The 27784-nt window shown below is 45.7% G+C and overlaps 8 protein-coding genes across 12 annotated transcripts; 5 read left to right on the top strand and 3 right to left on the bottom strand.

Moving 5' to 3' along the window:
- Positions 1-211: 211 nt before the first annotated feature.
- On the top strand, positions 212-2769 carry LOC108042559. Its single transcript, XM_017120889.2, has 2 exons — positions 212-405; positions 2402-2769. Exons 1-2 carry the CDS (start codon positions 363-365, stop codon positions 2668-2670), a joined length of 312 nt encoding a protein of 103 aa, XP_016976378.1. The 5' UTR covers positions 212-362; the 3' UTR covers positions 2671-2769.
- On the top strand, positions 2663-9749 carry LOC108042558 (homeobox protein prospero-like). Its single transcript, XM_017120887.2, has 4 exons — positions 2663-2810; positions 2872-4726; positions 4900-5849; positions 7226-9749. The coding sequence occupies exons 1-4, from the start codon at positions 2749-2751 to the stop codon at positions 7302-7304; spliced, it is 2946 nt and encodes a 981-aa protein (XP_016976376.2). The 5' UTR covers positions 2663-2748; the 3' UTR covers positions 7305-9749.
- Positions 9527-15225, bottom strand: LOC108049146 (eukaryotic translation initiation factor 2 subunit 3). Of its 2 annotated transcripts, XM_044457401.1 has the most exons (5): positions 15020-15206; positions 14292-14466; positions 11038-11274; positions 10049-10922; positions 9527-9985 (listed from the first exon to the last, which is right to left on the bottom strand). In XM_044457401.1, exons 1-5 carry the CDS (start codon positions 15083-15085, stop codon positions 9910-9912), a joined length of 1428 nt encoding a protein of 475 aa, XP_044313336.1. In that variant the 5' UTR covers positions 15086-15206; the 3' UTR covers positions 9527-9909. The 2 variants fall into 2 exon arrangements, with proteins under 2 accessions (XP_044313336.1, XP_016985711.2); XM_017130222.2 differs by lacking the exons at positions 9527-9985; positions 10049-10922; positions 11038-11274 and adding an exon at positions 11493-13557 and having other exon boundaries at positions 15020-15225.
- Positions 15226-15312: 87 nt separating this feature from the next.
- Positions 15313-17032, top strand: LOC108049147 (protein SET). Of its 2 annotated transcripts, XM_017130223.2 has the most exons (5): positions 15313-15356; positions 15433-15714; positions 16112-16301; positions 16363-16713; positions 16776-17032. In XM_017130223.2, exons 2-5 carry the CDS (start codon positions 15463-15465, stop codon positions 16784-16786), a joined length of 804 nt encoding a protein of 267 aa, XP_016985712.1. In that variant the 5' UTR covers positions 15313-15356; positions 15433-15462; the 3' UTR covers positions 16787-17032. The 2 variants fall into 2 exon arrangements, with proteins under 2 accessions (XP_016985712.1, XP_044313337.1); XM_044457402.1 differs by having other exon boundaries at positions 15314-15714.
- A 476-nt stretch (positions 17033-17508) lies between these two features.
- On the top strand, positions 17509-18623 carry LOC108049143 (ATP synthase subunit O, mitochondrial). The gene is made up of 3 exons (XM_017130219.2): positions 17509-17615; positions 17851-18294; positions 18357-18623. Exons 1-3 carry the CDS (start codon positions 17586-17588, stop codon positions 18510-18512), a joined length of 630 nt encoding a protein of 209 aa, XP_016985708.1. The 5' UTR covers positions 17509-17585; the 3' UTR covers positions 18513-18623.
- A 3-nt stretch (positions 18624-18626) lies between these two features.
- Positions 18627-20716, bottom strand: LOC108049145. Its single transcript, XM_017130221.2, has one exon. It carries the CDS (start codon positions 20382-20384, stop codon positions 18657-18659), a length of 1728 nt encoding a protein of 575 aa, XP_016985710.2. The 5' UTR covers positions 20385-20716; the 3' UTR covers positions 18627-18656.
- Positions 20717-20842: 126 nt separating this feature from the next.
- LOC108049141 (zinc transporter ZIP1) lies at positions 20843-22687 on the top strand. Of its 2 annotated transcripts, XM_017130216.2 has the most exons (6): positions 20843-20975; positions 21062-21332; positions 21396-21640; positions 21700-21904; positions 22041-22419; positions 22484-22687. In XM_017130216.2, exons 2-6 carry the CDS (start codon positions 21084-21086, stop codon positions 22492-22494), a joined length of 1089 nt encoding a protein of 362 aa, XP_016985705.1. In that variant the 5' UTR covers positions 20843-20975; positions 21062-21083; the 3' UTR covers positions 22495-22687. The 2 variants fall into 2 exon arrangements, with proteins under 2 accessions (XP_016985705.1, XP_044313343.1); XM_044457408.1 differs by lacking the exon at positions 20843-20975 and having other exon boundaries at positions 20994-21332.
- Positions 22688-22729: 42 nt separating this feature from the next.
- LOC108049138 (centrosome-associated zinc finger protein CP190) lies at positions 22730-27671 on the bottom strand. 2 transcript variants are annotated; one of them, XM_017130213.2, is made up of 5 exons: positions 27551-27671; positions 26521-27033; positions 25450-26461; positions 24369-25318; positions 22730-24311 (listed from the first exon to the last, which is right to left on the bottom strand). In XM_017130213.2, the coding sequence occupies exons 2-5, from the start codon at positions 26920-26922 to the stop codon at positions 23358-23360; spliced, it is 3318 nt and encodes a 1105-aa protein (XP_016985702.2). In that variant the 5' UTR covers positions 26923-27033; positions 27551-27671; the 3' UTR covers positions 22730-23357. The 2 variants fall into 2 exon arrangements, with proteins under 2 accessions (XP_016985702.2, XP_016985703.2); XM_017130214.2 differs by lacking the exon at positions 27551-27671 and having other exon boundaries at positions 26521-27511.
- Between the last annotated feature and the right edge of the window lie 113 nt (positions 27672-27784).

The raw sequence follows: 27784 nt of genomic DNA on the forward strand, positions 1-27784 counted from the left end.
TATTCGAGTATTATTCAGGAAAATGGGTGTTTTAACCGAATGTGTTGAAGGACACTCCTCGTTCCTTTACGATAATGGGCAGTTACATTTTCAAAACGACAGTTCCACCTCCCAAGCAAGACTTTCACGCAGCCCTGGAACTGGTTCTTTGCAATCAGGCACGATAACGGTGTCTACAACGCCAACCCTGGTGCGTAACGTCTGTGCGAAAACTCCCGTTCGGTTCGTCGTCGTCGGTGGTTGTTGGTATTGTTCGAACGTTCGCAAAAAAACTGTTGAAAATACTTGGATAAAAGTTGTGTGACAAAACAAGCTAGTTTCAAATAATTGTGGCGTTTTAAGTGCTGACTAACGTGTGCAATATGTATTTTTTGGCATTGCTTGCGTTTATTGGAAATGCCAAAGGTAACGGATCTTAGTGGGGAAAATTGGTGTGAAAAATTTGATACACATACACACACACACAAGCACAGAACATGCAAATTCAGCCCCATTTCCTGGTTTAAAGTGAAAATCTTCAAACTAAAGATTGATATACTCCTTGAGAGCGAAACTTACAAGGATTTTCAGGCAAAATCAATTTCGATTGCTGGGATCCTTCAGCGATAATTGGAAATATGGTCCATGGCCACACAGTTCACAATTTATGGGACACGGGGCACACGCATACTCGCTTTGGCAGGGCTCACCAATACCAGCCCACAAGCTGGCTCTTTTGCTCAGAGAGAGAGAGAGAAATAAATGGGGGCGAAGTGGAAATGGCAAAACGAAGGAAGTAGCCTGCAAAATTTCGCTTTGCTCTGCACAGAAAGAAAAATTCTTATTTGATATGATACACAATTTTATGAATTTACTTTTAATTTTAAATGTTTAAAATATTTAAAAACCACATTTTAAAAATGTTGTATTAAGTTATTAAAATGATATGTCTAAAATAAATTTTTAAAAATGCATGTGGCAAGCATGCGGCTTCTGTTAGCAGTGATGTTATACGCTCTATCATATGTATTAGGCCATCTTAGGTGATGAAATCTAGAATTGAACTCGGCTTAAAATTAATTCAATATTAAAATAAAAATGTAAATACCCATTTGACCTGCGCATTTCGATTTCTTTTTGAGATCCTTTTTTTCTGTGTGTCGGCACATACACACAAACATGCACGTTTGCTTGTGTGTGTTGGCTGGTGGGCGGTTGTTTGGGGGTGTGCGTATGGTGTTTATTTTTTGCATGTATTCTCTCCTCTGTATGGGTGTGAACTGGGTGTGTGTTTGGATGGCGTGTATGTATTTTCCGCACACACACACTCGGACACAAGTTTCACTTGGAAACTCTCGAATAAAAGGCAAACTTTTTTTGTATGTGATATTTTTCCAATTTTTGCTGCGGGGGCGAAACGCACGCCAGTTTGCCATTTTCGTTCGTGCGTTTCCTGCCCAGAAATTCGCTTTCCTGCTGCACACGCATGTACCTATACAATCTATGTGTGTATATGTATGTATGTGGGGGAGTGTGCATGTATATTTGTTTTTAATTTGAATTTCCGTTTGCTGCTTAGCATTTAAATGATGTCGAAAATGTTATGCGTTTGCATTTAATTACATTCGAGTGATAAATATTGTGGTCCTTCTTCTCCTCTCCTCATATCCCTTTCGCCCACGATATTTTTGCTAAGAGAATCTACAGCACCTGCTGCACCTTGGCAATGTATTTATGTATGTGTGATTCTGTAGCCCAATGTTAAATCCGCAAAGGCGAAAGTTGGTCAAGTGTGTCAAAATAAAGAATTCAGCAAGCATCGAGTGTGCATTATAGGTGCATATACATGTGACCATATGCATTTATTTACCAACGTACTAAAACTTACCTATGTGCATATTTGGCTATCCAAAAGTCAAATATTAAACACCAATGAAATCGGGCTTTATTCTGCATATGTATTTTTTAAAATAAAATCATAGAGAAGAAATGTTTGTACTATTTCTTTTATCCTATTTAAAATATATATTCAGCTGTCGAAAATCGTTTCCTTCCAAAAGCGCCAGAAAGTATGCTTTTCAATCTATCATTTGTTTTCCTTTGATTAGGACCGAGTTAAAAATATATAATAAAATGCTGAAAACTTTTAACAGAGCTTGTGGATTTCTAAACATTTTTGTAATCACTTCAGAAAGTGATAAGCTTAACGCCTATGTAAAATTAAAATCTAGTAATTTCAAGAATATTCTTTGGGACCTCAACTAATGCCTTCTTATTTTTTTGGGTGTTGTTAACAATATTAAAAAAAGTTGTTGCCAAAAATTTGTCCTCTTTCCAACTATAACCTACGAGAAAGAAAATATCATCTAGAGCGTCTTGATTCCAAAGCAACTAACCATATATTTACTTCCCCTTCCCTCAGATGGAAACGCGGTGAGCTCGAGCCTCGGAGGCTCCTGCCGCGACTATAATGGGAAGATGTACGAGACGGGCATGCACTATATGCCAGGACCCGACTCCTGCCGCCTCTGCATCTGCGACAGCGGGCTGCCCAAGGCCTGCAAAATGGTGCTCTGCGAGGCTTTCAGCAAGTGCAAGTCCTTTCAGACGGTGGGCAGCGGCAACAATTGCTGCGAGGTGATCTGCCTGGACGACCAGTTCAGCGACGGGAGCACCGACTTTGGCATTTGACTGGTGGCCAGCGGCATCACGGCCACACTGTCTTTGTCGCTGCTCTTCTTCCTGGTGAATCGTCTGCGGCAGCGCAAGATGAGGGCGCGGGAGAATCGCCAGAACGCGGAGGATCAGCGCAGCATCGTCGGCAGCATAGGGTGAGTGTGCTTCGAATCCTGTTTCCCTATGAATCCTCTAATGTCTGCCTTCTCAATGCAGCTACATAGCCGGAAACATGGGCTACATGGAGGGCAACCTGAGTGCCATTGATTACTCTTATGGCGGTGCCGCCACCCACTATCCCCTGTGGAAGCCGCACTTTCCGCGCGGTGAGGCTCCACCTCCATATGAGGAGGCTGTGGCTATCTCCCAAGCGGAAGCTCTAAGTGCCCAGTGCACCGTCAGTCTGCCGGCCAATTCCCAACGAGCGGTGGCCAGTGTCAGCCAGCAGCAGCAGCAGGCAGTGGCCCAAGCCCAGGCCCAGGCTCAGGCCCAAGCTCAAGCCCAAGCTCAACAGCAACAACAGATTCAGGCCCAGGTGCAGGCCCACCAACACCTGCAACAGCACACGCTCCAACTGCACACTCAACCGCAGCAGCATCATCAGCCCTACAGCCAACAGCTGGTAGCCCATCCGCATGCACACTCTGCGGCATCTGTGATGCCCCAATCCAACCAGTACACCCAGAGCACCACCAACCTGATCAACATCAACATCAATAGTGGTGGGGTAACCACCATAGCCACTGGGGAGAATCACCAGCCGCCTTACAGCCTTCAGAGCGATCACCAACTTAGTTTAGAGCAACAGCAGCAGCAGCATCTTGTCCAGCCTCCGGTCAGTAGTGGCTCCATTTGCCTTCAGACCATGCCCAAGCCGCCGGTCTCCGCCGAGTGCAGCTACAAGAATTGCCATCTGAACATCAGTGCCAGTGTGACCACTGCGGCTGCCAGCTCCAGTTCGGCAGCGTACACGGCCGGAAGAAGAACGACTCCGCGTGGATCCCAGGAGTTGCTTCATCAGTTGCCACAGCAGCAACAGCAATATCTTACGGTGGCCGATGTGGAGATCAACGCAAGTGCCAGTGCCGCTAGCTACCACTCGCTCCCAGCCGGTAGTGGAGAGCTCCTGGCCACACCGACGCACTCCCAGGTGTTGCAACACCACCAACAACAGCAGCAGCATCATCTTTTAACGGCCATCTCCTCGCCGGCCATGGAGTTGATGCAGCCTCTGGAGATAGCCACAATCTCGGCGACTCCTACCTGCAGTACAGCAGATTCGGTGACCCAGACGACGCAGATGCCTATGCATGGAACTCTGAAGAACAACCAGCAGCAGCAGCAGATCAACAAGACACCCTCCAGTTCGAGACGCTATCACCGCACAATACCGCGCTATTTTGCTGTGGCCGATCCTTTACAGGTGAAGCCCAAGACCAGCAATAGTGCCCCCTCGACAAGCGAGAAACAGCAGGCCAGTAAGAAACCCATGTGCCAGTGCCCCATCCAGCATGTGCCCATGTCCTACATGGGCAGCACGGCCAATGCAAATGCCTTCTTGAGCGGAGCCGGCAAGTTGTTCGCCGGTAACTCGAGCAGCAGCAGCACCTCCACGCCAACCTGCTCCTTATCTCCAGGAGCAGCGGCAGCTGGTGGAGTTCGTCATGCGGCCACCATGTCCTACGGACAGCGAGCCAAATCCTCGACGAATCTACAACAACAAGCACAGGATTTGATCACGGCGGCGGCTTTGGGGGGTGGGACATTAAGGCGAAGTGGGTGTGGACACGAATCCAAGATAACCACCATTTCCAAGCAGGTGGGCGATGAGACGCATCACGCGCATGCGGGGTCGGGAGGCGGGGTCAATGTGTCGGCCATCATTCCACCGCCCCCGCTGCAGCATCCCGAAGAGGTTTCCGCCCCACCAATTGTCCTGGGTCGCGTGCAGAAACGATCCTCCAGCAGTTCTGCAGAACGGGGCAGAAGCTCTAGTGGAGGTGGCAGTGGAGGACGCAGTGTGTCCAGTGGCGGCGGCGACTCCCTCTCCAGCGCCTACTTGAATCGAAAGGTGAGTTCGAAATGTAAGTAATCCCTTTGTGAGAGCTTGACATGGCGGGGAATGAGATCGAAGGCGAAATTGGAGAGGGACTTGATTGGTTTTCAGTTGTTCATATATCTCTGGTTTCATTCCTCGATTTCTGTTTTCCTTGGCCCCTGGGCTAATCCTCCTATCCTTTCCAGGTTGATGCCTACTTGAGTTTGACGCAGAAACAGCAGCAACATTTCTTTAACCAGCAACAGCAGCAGCAGCCAGATCCAAGCAATCCGACATTACCACCGAAACTCTACAAAAGCCTAACGAATTTAAAGAGCGCCACCGTGGTCAGCACATCCTCCTCCTCCTGCTCGTCCGGCAGCGGGAACAACAACGCCGTGGCCACCATTTACACGCTGAGCAAGCCGTCGTCCAGTGGCCAGCGCAAGGAGCAGACGCCCTCGCTGACTCTGCCGCCGGCGAGTCCTGCGGCAGGCTCCGGCGAGAAGTTAGCCAGCAGCAAGATCAACTCGAGCACCTTCTACCCGCTGGCCAACCACGTGACCTACACCCTGCCCAAACACATCAGCGGCAAGGTATCCCTGAACAGCACCATCAACAGTGTAGTCAGCAAGGTGCCGTCAGTGATCAGCATTCCACCGGTGGAGAACAACAACCCGGGCCAGACAGGAGCTCCGGCGAAAAGCACCACACTGCCAAAAATACTGCGCGTGAAGCGGGACACTGTACAGGGATCGGGGGGAGGAGGCACTGCCTCGAATTTGGCCATTGCCCACTGCCAGATGCCCACTTACCCGCTGACCCCGAAGTCCACATCCAGGGGATCCAGCGGTCGATCGCCAAGCAAGCAGCTTCCCGTGTGCACCACCTCGAAAAACTGTTTGAATCCAAAGGAGCACTTTCTGCCGAACGACACCAGCTTGGACGATGACTATCTGAGCGAGTGCGAGAACTGCAAGATAGCACAAAGTGCCAAGTACTATTTGGATGCGGAGATGACCGGTGTCGGATCCTCGGCCTCGCCCCAGGAGACCATGACGCTACAGCGTAAGTCGCTGGAGGAGACTAAGGAGGAGCCGCTCGACAGCTACTACCGCAGTTCGCACACCCTGCCCAGCAATGCCAAAAAGCATGGGTGAGTGACGGGGAAATATATGTTCGTGTCTGAATATTTTAAGCGGTGCTTAAAATATGTTTTTATACCCTTGCAGAGGGTATTATAATTTTGGACAGAAGTTTGTAACGCAGTGAAGGAGACGATTCCGACCCTATAAAGTATATATATTCTTGATCAGGATCAATAGGGGAGTCGATATAGCCATGTCCGTCTGTCCGTCTGTTTCAATACCGTTTGCGAGCTCAGTTTAAAAGCTAGCGATCTGAAACTTTCACACTCGTCCTAAAACATGTGTACACAGATCAAGTCTGAAAATCGCCCCGATCGGATGTCTATATCCTATAGCTCCCATTGGAACAATCGGATATATCTTGCAAGGATTGATGATATTTCGCGCAGTGTAAAAGCTATTGACATGAATCTTTCCAAATCGTATTTTTGTATGCATACCTTGATCAGGGTAAAAGCGCGTGACGATCGGACGTCTATATCCTATAGCTCCCATAGGAACAAAAGGGTAACATCGCTTAAAATTTAATGATTTTTAGGATATTTCGCGCAGTATACAAGCTATTGACATGAATCTTTCCAAATCGTATTTTTTTATGCATACATTGATCAAGGTAAAAGCGCGTGCCGATCGGACGTCTATATCCTATAGCTCCCATAGGAACAATAGGGTGAAATCGGTCCAAATTTGATGATTATCAGAATATTTCGCGCAGTGTGTAAGCTACTAACATAAATTTTTCCAATTCTTATTTATTTACGCATATCTTGATTAGGGTAAAAGCGCTTGCCGCTCGGAAGTCTATATCTTAAAGGAGATAGGAAAAATTGTTAAAGGCTGCGAAAGTATCCCTTTTTTTCTATTTGTTTATGACATTTTTGCAGTATAAAAGCAATTGACTTGAAACGATCCAAATCTAGTTGACTTATGTATACCTTATTCCTTTCGCTACTTTTTCACTTTTAGCAATTTCGACAAAGTCTGCAAGGGTATTAAAACTTCGGCTTGCCGAAGTTAGCTTCCGTCCTCGTTTTATTACATTTTTTCCAAAGGCCTTTTTATCAAAAAGTTATTTTCTATGAGAAGGAGCAATTTAAATCTGAAGAGGTGTGAAATCTTTCATAAATGAGTGTAAATCCACTATGGGAGATTTCAGTAAGAAGACGGATAATGGCATTTTCCTATTTTTAAATATTTGAAATTTGATCGGACTCACATTTGTGCTAAGCTTTTTTTCGAATGAAAATCTTTTGGTAAAGAAACATGTATTTGGACAAACAAAACCACATATACATAACATTAATTATAATGGATACTTTTTAATCTATTCGATTTTAACTAAAATCCTATAATTGCATAATATTCTGATCTTGTTTACCTGTAGCAAGAATAACAACCGTGAGAAGTGGCAGTTCTCGACAATTCCCGCTGCCAGCTCATCGGATGAGGATGTCAACGAATGAGATTTAAGCCATTTTCTTTAAGATGCTCAGTCGCCGGCCAGAAGAGCATCCTAAAGAAAACGCAGGCTTTAAGAACCACAACCGCCCCGGTAGGCAAATCAGCTTGAGAAGAGCAAACTTTGGTTCCCAACCAACCAGTTGCTGCTGCAACGAGAAATATATCCTGTATATAGACATATTAAGCGTACTTTATCGACCTACAGCTACGTCACTAAATATGTGTAGACGGTAACAAAATGATTGTTAGTTATAACCATGACGATACTTAACCCAACAGCGGCATGTAAATCTGCGTGTTTGTTATGCACCTGTATATCTCTGTATGTATGTAATTGAATCTGTACTATACGATATGACACGATAAGCTAAGCGAGTTAGGCCGGGCAAAAAATCAATTATAATCAATGAATATGGGGATATTAGCAAAAGTGTTGAATACTTAGAATAAGTGAAATTGATCATTAAGATGTCAAACCCTACTGCCATCTGCCATTTTGCCAACGTTAACTGTCAATAATTGTGTATGTATGTAATATCAAAAAATTAATGTAAACAATTTAAGTGTTTATATATAAGAAAAGGAAGCTGACCAAAATTCAAGGTATTTCCCTGCTGCTCATTCCCAAGATGCACAAACATTGCACATACGAACTCTAGGATAAACCAATTGACATATACATATACATAGAGAAAACCGTAGGTTATGAATTTGAATTCCAACATCATTGTCATTCCACTCCCGCTTATTAAAATGTCGGGTACCAGACAAATTATCTAACTTTTAAATTGTCCCCTTCTTTTCCCTTTCAACTCAAATAAATGTACCATATTAAATGAAACTAAGTCAGTATATTAGAAGTAAGAAATCGTTTCCAAATCGTTTTTGTGTGAGGTTTAATAGACATTAGACGGTTTCTTGATCGATAACGAAGGACTTGCTAGAAAATAACATTCGTTTGCTTCTTCAATCGGGCGGGTCCTAGACAGTCTAATGCCAACGATATAATTATATTTATACGGAATACAGGTAGAGGAGCGTAGTCCCAAAAAGTAATGGGCAAACGAATTGTTTGATTTGATCAATTTGCAAAACTAGTCGTAATCATACTAAGCCAGGAGTTATGCAAGCAATTAGTCGGAGCTTCACTTAGACGAAAGCCAAAGATACCCAAATAGACACTACAAATTGTAATGATTTGACTTAGTTCGACTTTTATTTAGATAACTTCCCCCTCACTTCTGATGACAAAGTGATGGCGAAAACCTTTTTGAAAACGGTTCTTGTTCCGCTTTTGGTTGTAATCGATCTCAGACCTGAAAACTATAATGTGTTCACCGGATGCTCAAAATAGCTATAAACCGAAATGCATAAATTATACAATTTGTTGTTTGAGTTCGGATATTGTATGTTTAACGAAGACTCGACTCTGTTATCAAATGCTCAAAGCGTGTACTGACCACAACGCAATCGTGTCCCCCAAAATCGGGGGAGTAACTTAGCAAACTGAAATTACAAGTATTACAGAAATTACTCAATAGTATTAAATAATGAAATCAAACGTTTTTCAATATACTTATTAGAGAGTCATTTATCAAAATTTAATTTCAACAGCAAAACCAAAACAACATATGTACATCACGGCTAAGTACGAATTTTTATTCAATAAGCTATATTTACTGCTAAACGAAGTCTCAAGAAACCAAAAATAAAATACTTGATAATAGTAGTTTAAAATTACAAAATATAAAAAAATACATTAAAATTAATTAGTGTGCGATAGTTAAAACAAATTTACCAAATCGAAAAACCAAACCGTTTCAAAAATTATTCAACACAATTGCTGTCGATGCGGCATACTGATTTACTTCAATCGGTAACGACGGCCATCGTTTTTCAAAAACGATATCGAGATTTGTATGAATAATTGCTTAAACAACAAAATATTACGAGTATCAATGTGTTATTGAACAAACATCGTATTGTAACAATTTAAATTTAATTGAACTACAAGTGGAAAAATAAATTGGTCTATAATGAAAACTATACAGAGGTTTTTCTATACTTTAATGGTAACATTATAATAGCCAATGTGAAAAAATGTGGGCTACTGCAAGGGTTTGTTTCTCAATTTTCCGAATTGAACACCCATACCAACCTTCCCAAAAATAAGAACTCAGTTTTTGAGGTTTTAATTGTAAAAAATGCAATACAATTTGTTACGTGTTTTTTTCGTTTCGTTTTTCTTTTGTATTTAAATCATAAAAACAATTTTACGATGTATCAGATTTGCCTTTAGTTAATATAATAAGTAAGGTATATCCTATTAGTTGTTTTTTTAATGCCTGATTCTGCTATAGACGCACAACACTCGCAAGCGAAACGCGTGTTTTCTTTTTATATACATACTCGACAACAAAATTCAATAAATTAAGTTAGGTATGTATTTTTTGTTGGTACATTTTTAGTTTCGGTTTGATCAACGGACATAGGAAGATGGAGCTGGGAGACAAAAAGGAGCAGGTGAAGAGCGCTAAGATGATGCTGCTACTGCTGTCGCTGGTGTTTTGCTGCTTAAAGTAGAACCAATCGGATCCTAGCTTAGTTTTACTTCTTTGCTACCTGACTGTCCAAAACTGGAGTGATTGTCTTGCCTCCAAAGATCTGACCCCAGCCGATCAAACTGAAAGGGAAGAATTCGGTTATGAAAAGTGACTTTAGAGCAGATATTGGGGGCTAAACTTACCGCCAGTGGTTCTCCACACGTCTGCTAAGGGCAATCTTTTCGCCCTTCTCCGTGCACACGGGCGTTGTGAGCACGATCTTGGCCAAATCTCCCTTGGTGGCCGAGATGCGACCTCCGGTGCTAAGGGATCCGATGTTTACCAGCAGGATTTCGTTCTTCTGCAGCTTTTCGACGCGCGCTCCCTTTTTGTCGCCATCGGTGCGGACGCCCAGAAGGCGCCGCAGCAGGTAGTACGAGATTTCCAGCTCCTGGTAGATGTCCGGCAGCTGGCCAACAGCGCCCAGCACCTGACCGACCAATCGATCGGCACGGCACAGCGTCGGATCGATCTTGGTGCCCACACCAATTAATCCACCGGGTACGGCATATTGCAGTTCGTTTTGCTCGGCAAAGAGCGATACGATGCGAGAGAAGATCGGACGGCAGGTGATGTTGCCGTCGCTGTCCTTGGTCACGACGCCCGGACGCACCTCGATCTCCTGGCCCACCTTCAGCACACCGCTCAGGATGGAGCCTCCGGCAACGCCGCCCTTCAAGTCAGCTACCTCACAGCCCGGCTTGTTCACGTCAAAGGATCGGATGACGATAAGACGGGGCGGGGCATTGAAGTCACGGGGCGGAACGGGAATCTTGTTCACAATGTACTCGCAGAGCACATCAATGTTGTACTTGAGCTGGGCAGATATCGGAATGATCGGCGCGCCCTCAGCCACGGTGCCCTGGACGAACTTGGTGATCTCCTCGTACTGCTCCTTTGCCTGGCTCTCTTTGATCAGATCGATCTTGTTTTGCAAGATTAGAATCTGTTTCAGTTTCATAATCTCAATGGCAGCCAAGTGCTCAGAGGTTTGCGGTTGTGGACAGGATTCATTGCCTGGAAATGAGATGGAGATTATAATATAACATAAAGATAGTAATATTATTTCACTCTCAAGAGTTCATACAATTAACCTTAGTCTTTTGTTTCAACAAAAATCTGGATAACTCACCAGCAATCAGCAGCAGGGCGGCGTCCATCACAGCGGCGCCGTTCAACATCGTAGCCATGAGAATGTCGTGACCAGGGCAATCCACGAAGCTCACGTGTCGCACCAGTCTGAAGTTACCAGAGCAATTGAGTCGAGTGCAGGGCAAGCTGTCGTCCTTGCTCGAGGCATCCGATACAAAGCTGGCCGGGCGCGGACACTTGGGGTTGTCGCACTTGTAGATTTTGGCATTGGCATAACCTAAAAGCAGGGATAAGAATTGTGAGGATTATGAGTCTGTGGGTTCTTTGAAACCTTAAGAATACCTTTGCAAAAAAATCCTTGAACTTTTTCAATGCCGAATCAGCATACAGGATTAAAAAAATATATAATTTATGCTAAGAAATACATTCTATTTCTCCCAATACTTAATGCTTTAAATGAATACTTTGTATTTCGATAAATAAATAAAGACATCCTTAATAATCATAAGATATTTATTATGAAATCAGTTATACACATAATACCGTACATAATTCCAGCACTTTGTAAAGGTGTTTGTCAAAACACTACTGTAACCTATTTCAATACTACAAATAATGAAATGTATAAAATTACATGTACAAATTATACAGAATTTTCTTTTAATTCTCTAGTCAAGTCTGGATCAAACCTAACATAGATCAAATCCGTCGATATTTGCATTCGGCAGTGCAAGCAATTAACAAATAAATAATTAAAATGCCATCAATCTTTTGAAATATATAATCGGCAAACAGATGGCCAACAAGCGCCAAATAGTAACTAGTGTTGAAAAAATGCAATTCAATGCAGATAAAAAAAAATAATAAAAAAAAAAAATTAAATAAAAGTCCATATCCGTTTAGAACAAGACCTTCCGGCAATTGTCCGCTCCGCAGCGGCACTCGACGCGCACAGCCGTTGATAGGTTCTCGTAGGGTACATCCTCGTTGTCCGCGCGAATGTAGTCGAAACTCAGCTCCTCGCCCGCCTTGATCGGACGCAGCGTGAAGAACACAAGGTGCGGCAGAGCCACATTCAAGTGCTCGATCCAGCAAGGGAACACGGCCAGATTGGGATCGCACGAGTGGTTGATAAAGTGCGATATGTTTCCAAAGTTTGCCGCATCGATTGTATACTCGCTCTCCTGGGCCGTGTTGTAGTCTAGGTCGAAGAGGTAAGTTCTGCCCTTGTCGTCGTATGCCTTACCGCGCTCATTGGCCTCGTCGCTGGTGATAATCTCCCCAATATATTCGCAAACAAATTCGCCCTTTCGCAAGGCAGTTGGGGTGCGTACACCCCAGCCGCTTCCATTGCTTGTTTTGAACAGCACCAGCGGTATCTGGCGTCCGTGCTGCACCAGGCGGTTGGAACAGCTTGGCTTGCAGGCGCAGCGGCTATTGCACTCGAAGATGGCACTGCCAGGATGCAGGCGCAAGCGCCTTGAGCTCCGGTCGTAGGCAAACAGCTCGCCGGCCATGCGGGCGCAGCATTTTGTAGAGGCGGCGCACTCCGCCACGCCATCCGCATCCTCGCACTTGCAACCCAGAATCCCCGCTTCTGGCTTGGGCACACCTTCCCCGATTATGTTCTTTTGTATGTACATGAAGTTGGTGTCTATGATGTCCAGATCAACGTTATTCTCAACTTTTATCGGAGGAGACGGATGCTCCACGAGGTTCATGCGCTCCTCAAACTTGGCAAGGTCAAGCAGCTGCTTGCGCCGCGTAAATTGAGCTCGCTTGAGCTGCATACTTCGCAGTGCTCGCTCTCCGATCTTCTGTGGCTCTTTTTGACTGCGACTGCTGGCCGCACGGTATTGAGCCAAAATAATTAAGTCAAGCTGCAAAGTGAGAGGATCATAGGCATCCACTTCTACCACATTGATGTTTTCCATCAACGGCAAGGCTTCCAGCTGCTCTTCAAGTTCACTGGTTATCTTAGCTATGTACGTCTCGTAAAGTTGCTGATGTTGCTTCACGAACTCTTCCATTTGGGCGCAGTCAACCAAATTAGCTAAGCTCTCCCAGGTGTTTTGGCTGGATGTGTAGCCCAGCCATTTGACCAAAAATATGGGCTTGTATTGGTCCACCTCGACAGACACAATGCGCTCCACAATGTACTCGCCCCTAGGCCGCTTCTTGACTACAAGTCCCTCATTGTTTTTGGACCGTTTTGAGTTGGGAGTCGGCGTGCTCGAGCTGCTATTGCGTCGACGCTTTAGATTAGCAAAAACCTTGAGGCCGTGAGATTGGAACGCGTCATATTCTTCGCATCCAAAGACGCTGCCATATCCGCTGCTGTTGCTGGGACTCAGCGAGGTCTGGCTGCTGCTGCGGTGGCTGAAGCGTCTGTCCATGTTGGCTACGGCGGATGGGGCTGTCATCGAGGACAGCATGCCCAACCGGCTGTGGCGCCGCAATTCGGCCAGGTGCCTTAGTTGGGAACGTTGCTTTATCTCATACTGCTGTCGCTGCTGGCTAGAGCTCAACAGTTTTTTGATTTTCTTTTCGCTTAAGCGTTCTGCAAATGACAAGTTTTGGACATTTTTGGATTGGGTTTTTTGTGGACGCGCCGCAACCGAAGTAAACGAAAAAAAACCGGAGAAATGGGGGAAAAAGAAGAAAAAGATTGGCAATTAATTAAATTGCTGGATTACAATTCGTTTCAATCAAAATAACAAATTCAATACTAAGCTAACAGGAAGAGTTTCTTAATAAAAGGTTTAGGACCGCTTCTTCATCAAGCTTACTAAAACCAGCTTTCAAATTCAATTGAATTTTTCCGATTATTAGCTACTTTTAGATAGCGATGAAGATGAGAAAGCAATCTTTGGGTTATTATTGAAAAGATGAACTTTTTTTAAGATTTCATTCATTTTGGTCTACTAAGGCGACGACACACCTTGAGATGCAAGGCAACGCGTGCTAATCCAGCAATTTAAGTAAACAAAATACAGAGAAGTAAATAATACAACAGACAATCATTCGAAGAACGCTTTTTCAACAGTATCTTGATCCAAAGCAGCGACAGAGTTGGCTTCGCGGTGTGCCGTCGTCGGTACAGGGTTAAATAGTAGTTCTTAGGATTATACAGGATCTGTGAGAGGCAGGAAGTACGGCTGATTATCATCGGTCAGCCGAGGAACTATGCTACGGTTGTACAGGCGAGCAAAGAGGATCAACATATGGCTAACTTAGGGTACAGTCGTAGATACATCTTAGACTACTAGATTCTTAGACGTATCCTTCACTCACCCAGCTTGATTGTGATGTTGCGCTCCAGTTCGTTCTTGAACCGCACCGTCTGTACACCGGAGATGGCCTTGACCACCGTGGATTTGCCGTGGGCGACATGACCGATGGTGCCAATGTTGATGGTCGCCTGCCGCGAAATGACCTCCGGCGAAAGAGGCGTCAGTTTGGAAACGTCCTGCAAATGCAAACCGATTAGTAAGGGTGGATCAGGAAAAAACAGTCCGGAAGTCTCATTTACAACCACCACGCCCCCCCGATAAAACATCCCGCCTTAGCTGCATGTGTGTATATGGGAAAGCCGTAGATTTTGAGGTTAGAATGTCCGTTGAATTGCATCAGCTAAATGTATGACAACAGTAGGGCTGTCCTCTCGTAACCGAGCTGTTTGTGAGGTTCTACGCCATGCCTAGATACAAATTAAGGTCATATGCAGGCCAAAAAACCGAGGGAAAACCGAACGGTCCCTAAATGTAGCGCCACGTGCTGCATTTTCCTTGAGTTTCTCACCCCCGGCGATGGGCCAAAACAAAAGGCTGTTGGGCCAGGCAAAACCCGCTTAGATGGTTTAGAAAATCAGGCTGTGCCCCGCTCGGGAGTATCTGGGTGCGTCCTGGCGTCCCGCTCCCCGCTCTTTTCCCGGGAAGCGGCTCCATAATGACGACGCGTACACTTTCACACAGGGAAGAAAAAACAGGCGGCGTCTGGCGGTCGACTTTACTGCTGCTTACCAGGTTGCTGAGGTCCTGCTTCTGCAAGTTTCTGTTCACACCGATTTGAGCTTCCGCCGTGGCCATGTTGCTGATGTTTTAGAAAACGATGCGTATGCAAAATTATAAAATAAATTTTCAGCTATTACAGCTCGGCATCAAATGTTGTCCGCGCGTGTTGTAAAGGACCGAAAACGCGCTGTAATCTAGCCGCCCAGTGTTGCACAGCGACAGTGCCCGTCGGTGGTGGGCCAATCGATAGGAGGTATCGATAGTGCGATAGCAGCGTGCGATAGTGTTATAGCCGCGTGCAGCCACTACTGATACACTTACAACTCTGCAGCCTCAAACTCTCAAGGTAAAAATCCGCTTCGCTTCTCTTCTGCTCAACTGTACCGCCGCTTTTTGTGCAAATATCTCGTAAATTACGACAGTAAATATACCGAAAAAGCGAGCAGAGCAGAATGTCGAGCGTGCCAAAGCGAGCCAAATTGGACGGCGCCCCCGCCGATGGCAACACATCCGCCGGCAACAACGAGGAGGAGTCGGAGGCGCTGGAGCAGATCGATGCTTGCCAAAACGAGATTGACGTGCTGAACGAAAAGGCCAGCGAGGAGATCCTCAAGGTGGAGCAAAAGTACAACAAGCTGCGGAAGCCGTGCTACGAGAAGCGCAGCGAGCTGGTGAAGCGGATCCCCAACTTCTGGGTGACCTCGGTGAGTCCTACGCGCGGCCATGATTACCAGGCTCGCGTGTCTATAGTCTGGTCCTAGATCTTTACGGGCCTAATTGGTTTTGGGACCCAGCACACTCCTACGAGATATTTTCTCTACTCGAGGAATTTTTTTTGTTCATCTTGGGCTGCAATTCTGCCGACGCCGGCTCCCCACTCTTTTTAACCACCCAAAAAGGTCGTGTTATCGATACATCAGTCTGGCGGGCCAGTTCGAGAAATACACAAATTTTCCCCATCTTCACATCAAATAACTACTAAATGAGACCAAATAAACCTATAAAGTACAAAATTCAAGCACCGTGTAATATATGTTATCCATTTCATTCCAAAAGGCCCCTTTCGCATACCCGTGCTAATCCCAACTACCATATTTGCAGTTCATCAACCACCCGCAAGTGTCCGGCATTCTGGACGAGGAGGAGGAGGAATGCCTGCACGCACTCAACAAACTGGAGGTGGAAGAGTTCGAAGACATTAAATCGGGGTACCGCATCAACTTCCACTTCGACGAGAATCCTTACTTCGAGAACAAGGTGCTCACCAAAGAGTTCCACTTAAATTCAGCGGGTAAGTCGAGCAGGTGATTACCATAAGCACAAAAACTCACGTAAACCTCATAAACTACCAGCGGCTACTGAAAACGGCGAATGGCCCGCGTCTACCAGCACGCCCATCAAGTGGAAGGAGGGCAAGAACCTGCTTAAACAGCTGCTCACGAAGCCCTATGGCAACAAGAAGAAGCGCAACTCAGAGTACAAGACTTTCTTCGACTGGTTCTCGGATAACACTGATCCCGTCAACGACGAGATTGCAGAACTGATAAAGGACGACCTTTGGCCCAATCCACTGCAGTATTATCTGGTACCTGATATCGAAGTGGAGCCAGAGGACGAGGAGGACAACGAAGAAAACGAAGAGGAGGCGTTCGACGACGAGGATGGTGAGGACGGCGAGGGTGACGAAGATGACGATGATGAAGGTACTAAAGTAAACCCTTTTTTTATTTGAGGAACATTTACTAAAATTTGAAATCGCTTTCAGATGACAAGTAAACTGGAACAAGCGATCATGTAATTTAATTTTGTTTCCAACTGAAGGCCCTAAGTGTTTTCAACCACTTGCAACTATAATTTCCCGTGTGGTAATATTCGCAACCATTTCAGACATATTTAGGTTTTAATTTAAGTAAAAAAAAGTCATACATACGTATTTCCATTGAAGAGCAACAGAAAAATGAGAATCAACATTAAACCAATTTTTAAAACAACAAAAATAAAAAAGACGTGAATCGAATCTCACACCGAGTCGTTTTCCTCTTTTTTCAATAATTTTTCGAGGAATTCAAATGAGTAATGATGGCATTTTAAAATTGGATGGATAATGTTAAAAAATTTCTAACAGCATCCATATTAAAAAACGAAAAAATTGTAACTCGTACTAGTTTTACATAAGATACATATATTATATGTACAAATTTCGTTTAAACTGACAACTAACAGTTTGGTAACAAAATCTAATAAAAAAATCTAATTTCCCGATAAATAAGGAATTTAGCAGCTATTTAGGCATACAAGGATGTTTCAACTTTTTGCTTTGTGCTGTATTTATTAAACGTTAAAATAAACGACAGTAACAAACCGAGACATTAACTAGAACTCGAAAAACCGGACTGAAATAACTTAATTTGGCTATATTTAAAAAGTAAGACTAGCTATTTTTTGTAATCGATGTCTGCTGCATAGCTCTTACCGACTCAAATCAACCCTGGCAGAGTTATCGAAAACACCATAACGAGTAACGGAACCCTGGTTACAGCTGCGATTTTTAGCTGAAAAATTCTCGGGATAAACGATGGCCTCCGTTAACAAATTAGCAATGTTGGTAGGTTTTAAGTGAATAATTAAAGGCAAAGTGGATTGCGCTCGCCAAAGCAAAGGCGTTTTAAGTGCAGCTCATAACAACAAGGATAGAAAAGGCCATAATCGCATATGTTCAATTATCTAATGCGCTTTTCTTGGTTATGTAATTTTTGCCCACTTTAACCCACAAACCGGAAGAAGTTTCTGTTTGTTGAACCGAAGGACTCACTAAGAACTCTCTTTTAATAATCCCGCAGAGCCGCGCCCTCAGCTCCACCGCCGCCCAGGCGATGGTGAAGCCCCCACTTCAGGTGTTCGGCCTGGAGGGTCGCTACGCCACCGCCTTGTACTCGGCCGCGACCAAGTTGAACCAGTTGGACCAGGTGGAGAAGGACCTTATCGCCCTGCAGTCCACCATCCGTAGTGACAAGAAGTTGCGCGAGAGTGTGACCAGCCCAATTATCAACAAGAAGGTTATGGGAACCGCTCTGAAGGAAGCATCAGAGAAGCTGCGCTTCGCCCCGGCCACCGGCAATCTGCTGGGTCTGTTGGCCGACAACGGACGCCTGAAGAGGCTGGACACCGTGATCAACGCTTTTAGGACCATCATGGCCGCTCACCGCGGAGAGGTCGTATGTGAGGTGGTCACCGCCAAGCCTCTGGACTCGTCCCAGAGCAAGCAACTCGAGGGCGCCCTCAAGGTAGCTATCTACCCCAGCACTCCTTTTTCCCCATCACCATTAATTTTGCCTTCGCTTTGCAGTCCTTCCTGAAGGGCAACGAGTCGCTGAAGATTACCACCCGTGTGGACCCCAGCATCATTGGCGGCCTGATCGTTTCCATCGGAGACAAATACGTCGACATGAGCATTGCCACAAAGGTCAAACTCTACAACGATGTTATCCAGACCGCTGCCTAGACCCTTAAAGATTAGCTCTTGATTTAGATGGTTCAAACCGAAAGTTTGGTATTGGAATTCAAGCGGTAATTGCGAATAAACACCTCTTAACCCTTAGAAATCCAAAGATAATCCTTCGCAAGCGTGTAATTCCGGTTTATTACTTTAAATTTCGGTTTCATCCTTAGGGACCTGCTTGTCCGTGCAGTGGAGCTCGGCCACCTTGTGCTGGATGGTCTGCTGCAGCAGGTTGTGCTGCTGCAGCAGATTCTCCAGCTCCTTGATGCGAACTCTCTGCAGCTCCAGGACCTTAGTGTAGTTGTCTGTGGCCGGGAAATCGTGTTGTCCTTCTTCGCTCTGGATCTGGTTAGGATTTAACTGGACTTCATTCCTATTCTGCTTGGCTTCGTTTTCCGTGGCTATGGGGCTACACTCATCCACTAGACCTTCTTCGAGGACAAGGACGTTGGTCTCGTTTTGATCGGAGGTGGCAGGCTGACAAACTCGGTAGTTGGGCCTGTCGATTTCGGGAAACGCAGCTCGTTCGTTACACTCAGTCAGATCCGACTCTTGCACGCAGATCTCTGGAGGCGGGGCTAAGGACTTGGCTGGACAGCAGCACGGATCATCGTAGTCGTTTTTACTGGATCCATTCATAAGCAACACATTAATGGCATTCGAAAATTTTCGCTCGGCGCCATAGACAACGTTACTTGAATTAGTGCCATATCCGGCAGAGAAACCTGTGGATAAACTTGCTGTTTGGTAGCTGAACGAAGTTGTCGTCTTGGGTCTTTTAACAGGGGTGGAACTCTGGGATTGCAGAGCCTCACTTGAGACCTGCACCTCCTGGTCCTTTAAACGACAGTTGATGCAAGCCTGGCAGCATTGGGACTTCAGCTCCGGCTTTTTAATCCTGTTTTGCTGGTTCATAGTGAGTTTGGAGCTGTCGTTACTCCGCCACGATTGCGAAGCCTTGTGGTTAACGGTGCTGGACAAACTTTGAAAATCGTCTCCCGTAGACTTTAAATCCTCTGATCTTTGTTTCCTTACAGCGGGACAACAGGATCTAAGTCTTTCCGCGTTACCATTCTCCTTCTTATGGGCTCTTTTTATACTTTGTTGGCTCCCAAAATGGCGTAACAGCGGGCATTCTTTACAGGAGCCATCTTCGGGAGGTCTGGTTTTGTTGTTTCTTAGCAGTGGACAGCATAAAGAAGGACAACCTTCTGCAGAGTGCCTGGTACTCGTGTTTCTAATAATTGGACAGCATGTACACGTGCAACATGCGGCTCCTTGAGGCGATTGATATTCATTTACCCTCTGCTTTACATTAACAGGAGGTTCCGTTTTGCCATCGAAAGCGGAATTAGCGGAATTCTGACCCATTTGGGTGTAGGTATATGGATTACCCTGAAACCTGCTGTTGCAAGCACCACGAAAACGGCAGCAACCATTTTTGCATCTATTAACGTTGCTGGTTTCCTGCCTCCCCGAACCGATACTCTGTTTACTTTGATTATGCATCTCCTCGATGGCCTTGATATTGGTTGGGTAGCTATGGCCGTAAAGAAGGTCCCGCGGCCCAGGACCCGATCCCGAAGAGCTCCACTTGACACTGCAGAGCCGGTTTGGGGTGTCCTGGTGCTTCAGCCCGGACTTATTCCTTGACTCCTTAGCAGCACCAGACAAGCACTCCGAGTCGGAAGTGGATTCCTGCACCACATCCAAATGGGAAGCGCAAACGCAGCCGTGTCGACACAGCGATTCCGTATCCACATCGAAGGTGCTGAGATTGGCCAAGTTCTGCCACCGGCGAGCTTCCGTCATGTTGCGTGGGTAGACGCAGAGATCTCCCGGCTCCTGGCCACAGATTATACAACGACGATGCATTTTCTAACGGACAACCAGGACAGAAACGGTCAAATTTTGAATATTAGAACATTATATATAGTCGATAACAGTTATCGGAATGGGCCCTATTTGCACTATTAAGTAAAAATTCAGTATTAATAGCGTGGGCGGTTTTAAATTTTTAAATAAAAAACAATGTTAAAAGAATAAAGATTTTGCGAAGTCCCCGGGAGGTGCATCAAACAATTTTACTCTTTTTCATCCATGAAACAGATTTGCTAGTAATATATTTAAATTTACTAAAAAACATTTAGTAACGGGATTTCGGGTAAAATGCCTATTTCGACGAAAGTCTAGCTACGGACTACATGGTTTAATTTTGTTTTTATCGTTATATAAATTTTACGTTTTTAACCGAACGTCTGGCGACGGTTATTGTAATCTAACACCCTGACTCATACGTCGTCTAGTAACGTAAATATGCAGACGCGGGCTGATCGCTCGAGCCCTAGCGACTAAGAATAAATTTTTGAATAAAATCAGTCTTAAACTGGAACTCGACGCGATCCATTTATGTGACACTCGACGGTACTCTAGCGAAGCGTTTCGGTATTCTGTGTGAATAAAACGGTAAGCACACTGCCACCTGTTTATTTTAAAAATAGTAAATGCAACGAACTTTTGTGTGTTTTACTGGCCCACTCTTGATGACAAAGCCCGACACTGGCAGGTGAAACAATGAGCTTGGCGAACGCCTCTTCACCCATGGAAATTAACCCGAGCACCAGCTTGGGTGCCACGAATCGTGGCGACCTAGAGAAGGTGCTGGCTATGCTGGTCCTGGGACTGGGGAGTCTTTTGTCCGGAATGCTGCCCGCTATTATTTCGGAAAGGAATCGTCAGCGCTTTCCACTGACAACATCCCTGCTCCTGTGTTTCGGAGCTGGCATTCTACTGGCCACCGCCTTGGTTCACATTCTGCCCGAGGTGAGTACACCTGATCAAAGGTGGCCGTGCAATTTTATGATCTGATGTTTGACACTCCAACAGGTGCGCGAGCAAATGGACTCGAAATTCGCTGAGGTAGCCATGTGCGGAGGCTTTTTCATCATCTACTTCATCGACGAGTTCATCCACTACTTTTTTGGCGAGGCTATACAGCACTCGCATACCCTGATCCCCGAAACTGAGCGCATAAGTCCCTCCAATGGCAATGGTTATGGCGCAGTGGATGAAAGGGCACCGCTCTTATCAGCGCAAACTACGTCACGTGCGCATTCGCACCACCATGACCAGTAGGCTAAATGCATTTTCATCTTCGGCCTCCAATTAATGACTTTGTGTTATGATCAAGCCCCGATAATGACCACAATCACCCGCCCACCGCATCCGGCTGTGATGACGCTAGTATCGAGGACGCCAACGCACGAATTTGCCACACCAGCCACACGGAACCCTGCGTCCAATCTATGACTGGCACACTAGGACTCTTTGTGGCCCTGTCCCTACACTCGACCATCGAGGGTCTTGCCATCGGCGTCCAGAACTCGTCCACAAAGGTCGGTGGCGTCTGCCTTGACATAGTTAGACTAGTCTCACGACTACACAGTGCGCAATCTTGGGCAAATATTGATGCAGAGAAACGCGCTGGCTTAGTCTAATAAGATAACCGGAATCTGCTTTGTCTCGTTTTAGGTTATATTTCTTCTAGGAGCAGTCGCCTGCCATAAGTTTGTGATGGGCTTTTGTATGGGACTCGAGTTCCGCTCCAATCCGCAGACAAGTTTTCGCACCCAGTTCGTCGGCGTTTCGGTTTTTGCCCTGGGAGCTGTCATTGGCATTGGCTTAGGCATGCTTATCGTGGATGTGCCAGCCGCTTGGTCAAGCAAAACGCTGCCTATCATCCAAGCACTGGCTGGTGGCACGCTCTTCTACGTCACCGTCTGCGAAGTGATACCACGCGAAAAGGCGCGTTGGCACTCGAATCCGAATCGACGCTGGGCGGGATTTGGGCAGTTCGCAGCAGTAGTCGCCGGCTTTGCCACCATGTGCATCATAAACTTTTATCTTTCTGGTGCGTACCGTAATTTGGTTTGTCAATTGTTCTCCACTGACTTCTTTCGTTTACTCTTTTACAGATGAGGAATAGTAATCTTGATTGGAGAAATATTCGTTGTGCTGTGACCCATGTGCCTCTTTTTATATATGAACTTAAGATACTTTTATGAATTAGCAGAAGTTATATGTAAGGCCTCTTTTATGTGCATTTCCGATGAATCTTGTTTTAATTTTTTTTGTATTTTAATTTTCCCTAAGATAAGTAAAAACGGTAAAAGCAAACATTTTGTTTTCGTCTACATTTATATTTTGCTTTCTCCAAAGTATTTGTTATTTTTTGTATGCTTTTATTATGTATAATAAACCTTACACTTAAGTTGGTAATCAAAAAAAAGGGTAACCTTTTTTTATGAATATTACTAAATCAATGATAAAACGTCAATCATTTTACTTATTAATCTGGGAACATCCTGCCATTGTTTTAAACCAATTAAAACAACACCTATGTAACTACATATATCTATATGTATGTAAATAGGCATATATGTATACTATATATAGGTGTATATAAAGTGTTTACCTAAACGTGAATTGTTGGTTGGTTGCTCTACTTGTGGTGTAGGGGTGAAAGAAACTGACACTCATAAATAGCGAAATGTTACTTTGTTGGGTTGTTTGGTCTCTGATCTCTCATTTAAGGTGACTTCAACAAGTTTTACGATTTCATGCTAGCAGCGAAACATGTATGGGATGGGAGGGGATTTACAATTACGTGAGACGTGTAGATTAGATCTTATACACTTAAACCTGTGCATATGCGTATCTTTTCAACACCTCAATCTTCGTTAACAATTTAATTTACATTAGAAACCAAAAATTCTTGCCGAGCTAAGATGGTACTATCTGCTTATCTGGTTTGAATTGCCGAACCTAGAACATAAATAAATCTAGTAATTATAGCTCCTCCTTTGCCGCCGCACTAACCCCATTCTCATCCTCGTCCTCGTCGTCATCGTCCCCCCATTCGCTAATGAGACTCTTCACCTTGTCTGCACTGGCTGCATCACCAACCGTCGTTCCCTCAGCAGCTGTTTCTAGAGTCGCCTTTTCTGCGGCTAATGCATCCCCGCTCTTGTTTGGTATATCCTCTACGGTTTCGTTTTCTTCCGTCGACCTTGTGTTATCATTATTCTTGGCTGTATTTTCCGCTTTTGTCCCATCACCCTCCAATTGGTCGGCGGACATCTGAGTAGGCGGCACCAGATCATCCTCGTTCGTCACTGCACTATCTAAGGCTGGAGCTGACGACTCTGTCGTGGAATCTTCCGCAGGTTGTACAATGCTCTTTTCCGAAATAGGTTTCTCGGCTTCGGCTATTAATTCATCTAACAGCTCTTTGCGTATGTTATCGGCCTCGAGATGCACCTCATCTTCGCCCTCAGCGGCAGCTACCACTTCGCTTGATTCCGCCTCAGAATCGGCGATGGCTGCATCTTCCTTGATAAATTCTTCTTCCTCATTTTCAATCTCTTTTTCTTTCTTGATCGTGACGACTGACTTTGGATCCTTGTCGTCCGCCGCTTCCAAGTCTACATCCATTTTCTCGGCTTGGTTATTTATACTAGCGACTGGGACTTCACCTTCTTCGGCACTGGTGACCGAATCCTCACCAGTTTTCTCTACTGTATGATCTTCATGTCCTTTATGAAGAGACTGAAGAGCCAAATCAATGTCGTCCTCTTCCTCATCATGAACTGTTGATTCTGAATGCTTTGCGGCTAGTTCGGACGCAAGCTCCGTGGTTGCGGGCTTGTCATCGACATCGTCTTCGTTCTCATCCTCGGTCCAGTCTCCGGTCAGCTCCTTAAGTTTTTCGCTGATGTCATCTCGTGACTTTTCCGATTTGGGCTGTATATAAGAAATAGTTAGAGAAGCACTTGTATACAAAAAGTTTGTCAAACTCACCTCCTTGTTGCTCTGCTCCTCGGACTCGGCAATTAGGTTCTCAGCCCATTCCAGATTGTCCATGGACTCCTTGCTCTCATCTGCAATGCTCTTTTTGGCGCTCTCCACAGAGTCAGCGGCAGCCAGCTCGCTGTAGATTTGGCTGTCATCATACTCCTCCTCGGTGCCGGCCAGGGATTTTTCGTCGGCCTCCTGTTTCACGGGTTCCGCATCTGGCTCACTAAGCACCATAACCACGCCACCGGCGGCAGCGCCTGCTTGCTGCTGGTTGAGCTGTGAAAGGATCTCCTTGCGCTGCTCGTCTGTAAGCTCCACCTCATTACCATCGGCACCCACAAACTTCACCTCCTGCTGCACTTGCTCGTTTTCCACCTCTTCCTCCTGCAGTTGCTCCTGCTGAGCTTGCTGTACTGCGATGGCACTAGTGGCTGGCAAACTGATGTCGGAAAGAATTCGCACTTTGCCAGTTTGCTCGGGTTCTTGTTCTTCTCCTCCTTCGACCTCCTCCTCTTCCTCGTCTTGCGAACCGAGAAACTCCTCGTCCGTTTCATCGATGATGCCATCCTCCACGGCTTGCTCTTTGTGGTAGCTTCTCATGTGCCTGTACAACTGAAGCTCTTGCTCGAACACCTTGTTGCAGTAGATGCACTGCTGCTTGTTGTCGTCGGTGTGCGCCTCGTTGATGTGGCTCTCCAACTCGCCCTTAGTCAAATACGACTGGTTGCAAAGCGCGCACTCGGCGAAGGTGTACAGCAGCGACTTGATCTGGTGCTCTATATACATATGGAAATGCAGCTCTCGGTTGTTGCCCGATCGCCATCCGCAGTGCTCACAGAGTGCCGGGTCAATGGCCTCCTTGTGCGTATTGATCAGATGGCGTCGGAAGCCCCGGTACGACGGAATGCTGATGGGGCGTCCGTTCACGCCGCACCGTAGGCACAGCCAGGGACCTTAAAACATATGAAATAAATTCATTGTTAACTTTTATTATTAATGCACAGTTAAAAGTAATGGCACGTATTTCGCAACAGTTTGTTATAAAATACCTTTCATCCAAATATAACCAAACGAATTAACTCACCTGTAGTGTTCTCGGCACCTTGGGCAATCAAAGCATGCATTGTCTTACTGTCAATTCGTCGCTTCTGGGCTGCGGCGGCATTGACAGGTGGATTCGGCGCTGCCCCTTGCGAGGCGATAGACTGCGTAGGCGCGCTCTTTTGCTGAGAACCGCTCACCTTCTGCTGAGCGGTGATCATGGGCGCGTTCTTGTCCGCCTTGAACGACACATGCAGCTTCTTGTGGGGCGATGTCGAGGCGGATGACTGATTCGCCATTACTGGTGATCCCCGCTTGACCGTCGCCGGAGCAGGCTTTTCTGCGGACGCTGGTGGTGTGTTCGGCATAATCTTCAGTTTGATGTTCTTGTGACCCTTAACAATGTGCGGATATTGGCGCAGGACTTCGGCAATGATCTTGGTGTGATTCAGCTTGGCATTGGAAGAATCCTTAACAATTATCGTGGGCGTCTGGCTGGGCGAGTCCTGCTTCAGGATAATGGTGGTGGATCCATGCTCAAGCTGGGTCTGTGTGCCCTGCGGTGACTGCTGCTTGGACGTAGATGGCTGTGGCGGCAAATCATCGTCATCATCGTCCCCGGCATGGACATCATCGTACAACATGCCTCCGTCATATTCAGGATCGTGATCACCGTATTCCGCGGCTATTTGCTTACGCATTCGCTGTTGCTCGGCAAACTCCTTTACCTCCTCCAAACTAGGCTTCTTAGAGGGCGGCGAAAGCAGGCTGGTCTGTGCCGGTCTTTTATTATTGTTGTATCCCTTGCGCAGCTGCTCAAATGGCGAAGTTGGCTCTTGCTTGATAACGGTGCTCTCCGCATACTGTGAGCGATTTGTGCCACCCGAGGTGCGGATAATTGCGTTGCCAGTAGTTCCACGCTGTGTGTTGGCTCTCTGCATGGTGGGTGTGCCCACACTCCGAGACTGCGGGGAAGGACCTAGGACGCGCTGCTGGGGAAGGCCCGAACTGGGCTGTCCAACTGTGCGCCTGCGGATGCCCTTGGGACTAGGCGGCTAAAAGGCATAAGCAGTTTAAAATAAATAGGTAGGTGAAGATGAACAACTCTACTTACCCTCTGCTGGCGATTCACGTTTTCCATAGTACGACGATGTGCCTCCAGCAACTTAAGCAGTACCGTCATGTTCATCTCCTTGGCGGTCCGCAGAAGCTTGCCGTACATTTTGAGTTCGAATTCCAGGGTGCCCGTATACATAAAGTTAACAATGGGCACCACCACGTCCGCCTGGAACTCGTTGGGCATGATAAGGGCATCGTCAACAATCTCGCACGTCTGCTCCAGCACATTAAAGTAGTCAGTACAAGCGCTGAGAACCAGACGATGCACCTTTAGCTGTGAATTGTCCCGAAACTGGAGTGTCAAATCGCAGTAGTCCGTCTTGTTGAAAAAGTTCTGCAGCTTCTGCAGAAAGAAGACCCCCCAGTTGTCCACCTTCACGGATTTGACTTCACCCATATCGCCGGTGCTGCTGTGTCCTGTGTGCCGTGATCTTGGCAAGTGCCCGTGCTCTCCGTTTCCGTATCGTTAGCCTCCCGTAGTTTCGCTTGCTCTGGCTTCGAGGCGCAACTGTACTCCGGCAGGGGTAAGAAATCGAGAGATGCGAATAAGGACACGATACAAAGCAGAAGGAAACCCGAGAAAGAAGCAACACAGAAACAATTAATAATAGTGGTATTTCCCGACGTTTTTTTCAAATGGACGCCAATTGATTTTCGGTTATTTGGTTTATTTTGTGCTGCCGCCACGGCGCGAAATGCAACTCGCAGATATCGATATACGCCTGTATACGTGTGCCTGCGTCGCGTGTGTGTGAGTTGTGCGCGTCGTCAGGCTTTCTTTTATTATTTCTTCTTAATTGCCAATTGTGTGTAGCCCAATAATGTTTTTGCTTAAACTACGTCAAACATCTTTCGTTTGGTAGCATTTATTTGGGCCCTTTTGGCGCGTCTCTTTACCACACACAACAATGGGTTTTTGGGGGACATAACTTCACTTTGGCACTGGCGGTCTTTTAATAACATCTCTTTTAATTGAAAACACCTTTATCGCATCAGCAACGGACATTTGCTCTTTTAATACATACATTTATTCGTATTGCACACTACTTTTGCCGGACAAATTTTAATTTTTTTCCAGAGTCAGGTCGCCATATTCTTTTCCATTCATCGTGACAGGGTTGCACTCGGCACTTATCGATGTGTATGCGATAACTGCAGTTCCAGTCATGGCGTTGTTAAGGTGACGAAAAGCCGGAAATTTTTAAAATGTTTAAATAGTAAAATAATTCATTCTTAATGAATTATGCCTACCATACACA

Source organism: Drosophila rhopaloa, unplaced genomic scaffold (assembly GCF_018152115.1).
Source record: "Drosophila rhopaloa isolate 14029-0021.01 unplaced genomic scaffold, ASM1815211v1 contig_155, whole genome shotgun sequence".
Lineage (NCBI taxonomy): Eukaryota > Metazoa > Arthropoda > Insecta > Diptera > Drosophilidae > Drosophila > Drosophila rhopaloa.

Excerpts from the sequence above, each read along its gene's own strand:
- LOC108042559 (XM_017120889.2), top strand. The coding sequence starts at position 363 with ATGTATTTTTTGGCATTGCTTGCGTTTATTGGAAATGCCAAAG. Across the intron at positions 406-2,401 it reads GTTTATTGGAAATGCCAAAG|ATGGAAACGCGGTGAGCTCG; the intron begins GTAACGGATCTT and ends CCCTTCCCTCAG.
- LOC108042558 (XM_017120887.2), top strand. The coding sequence starts at position 2,749 with ATGAGGGCGCGGGAGAATCGCCAGAACGCGGAGGATCAGCGCAGCATC. Across the intron at positions 4,727-4,899 it reads GCGCCTACTTGAATCGAAAG|GTTGATGCCTACTTGAGTTT; the intron begins GTGAGTTCGAAA and ends TATCCTTTCCAG. Across the intron at positions 5,850-7,225 it reads AGCAATGCCAAAAAGCATGG|CAAGAATAACAACCGTGAGA; the intron begins GTGAGTGACGGG and ends GTTTACCTGTAG.
- LOC108049146 (XM_017130222.2), bottom strand. The coding sequence starts at position 15,085 with ATGGCCACGGCGGAAGCTCAAATCGGTGTGAACAGAAACTTGCAGAAG. Across the intron at positions 14,467-15,019 it reads AGCAGGACCTCAGCAACCTG|GACGTTTCCAAACTGACGCC; the intron begins GTAAGCAGCAGT and ends TTGCATTTGCAG. Across the intron at positions 13,558-14,291 it reads CAACATCACAATCAAGCTGG|AACGCTTAAGCGAAAAGAAA; the intron begins GTGAGTGAAGGA and ends TGTCATTTGCAG.
- LOC108049147 (XM_017130223.2), top strand. The coding sequence starts at position 15,463 with ATGTCGAGCGTGCCAAAGCGAGCCAAATTGGACGGCGCCCCCGCCGAT. Across the intron at positions 15,715-16,111 it reads CCAACTTCTGGGTGACCTCG|TTCATCAACCACCCGCAAGT; the intron begins GTGAGTCCTACG and ends CCATATTTGCAG. Across the intron at positions 16,302-16,362 it reads GTTCCACTTAAATTCAGCGG|CGGCTACTGAAAACGGCGAA; the intron begins GTAAGTCGAGCA and ends ATAAACTACCAG.
- LOC108049143 (XM_017130219.2), top strand. The coding sequence starts at position 17,586 with ATGGCCTCCGTTAACAAATTAGCAATGTTG. Across the intron at positions 17,616-17,850 it reads TTAACAAATTAGCAATGTTG|AGCCGCGCCCTCAGCTCCAC; the intron begins GTAGGTTTTAAG and ends ATAATCCCGCAG. Across the intron at positions 18,295-18,356 it reads AACTCGAGGGCGCCCTCAAG|TCCTTCCTGAAGGGCAACGA; the intron begins GTAGCTATCTAC and ends TTCGCTTTGCAG.
- LOC108049145 (XM_017130221.2), bottom strand. The coding sequence starts at position 20,384 with ATGCATCGTCGTTGTATAATCTGTGGCCAGGAGCCGGGAGATCTCTGC.
- LOC108049141 (XM_017130216.2), top strand. The coding sequence starts at position 21,084 with ATGAGCTTGGCGAACGCCTCTTCACCCATGGAAATTAACCCGAGCACC. Across the intron at positions 21,333-21,395 it reads TGGTTCACATTCTGCCCGAG|GTGCGCGAGCAAATGGACTC; the intron begins GTGAGTACACCT and ends ACACTCCAACAG. Across the intron at positions 21,641-21,699 it reads CATTCGCACCACCATGACCA|CCCCGATAATGACCACAATC; the intron begins GTAGGCTAAATG and ends GTTATGATCAAG.
- LOC108049138 (XM_017130213.2), bottom strand. The coding sequence starts at position 26,922 with ATGGGTGAAGTCAAATCCGTGAAGGTGGACAACTGGGGGGTCTTCTTT. Across the intron at positions 26,462-26,520 it reads ACGTGAATCGCCAGCAGAGG|CCGCCTAGTCCCAAGGGCAT; the intron begins GTAAGTAGAGTT and ends TATGCCTTTTAG. Across the intron at positions 25,319-25,449 it reads AGGTGCCGAGAACACTACAG|GTCCCTGGCTGTGCCTACGG; the intron begins GTGAGTTAATTC and ends ATATGTTTTAAG.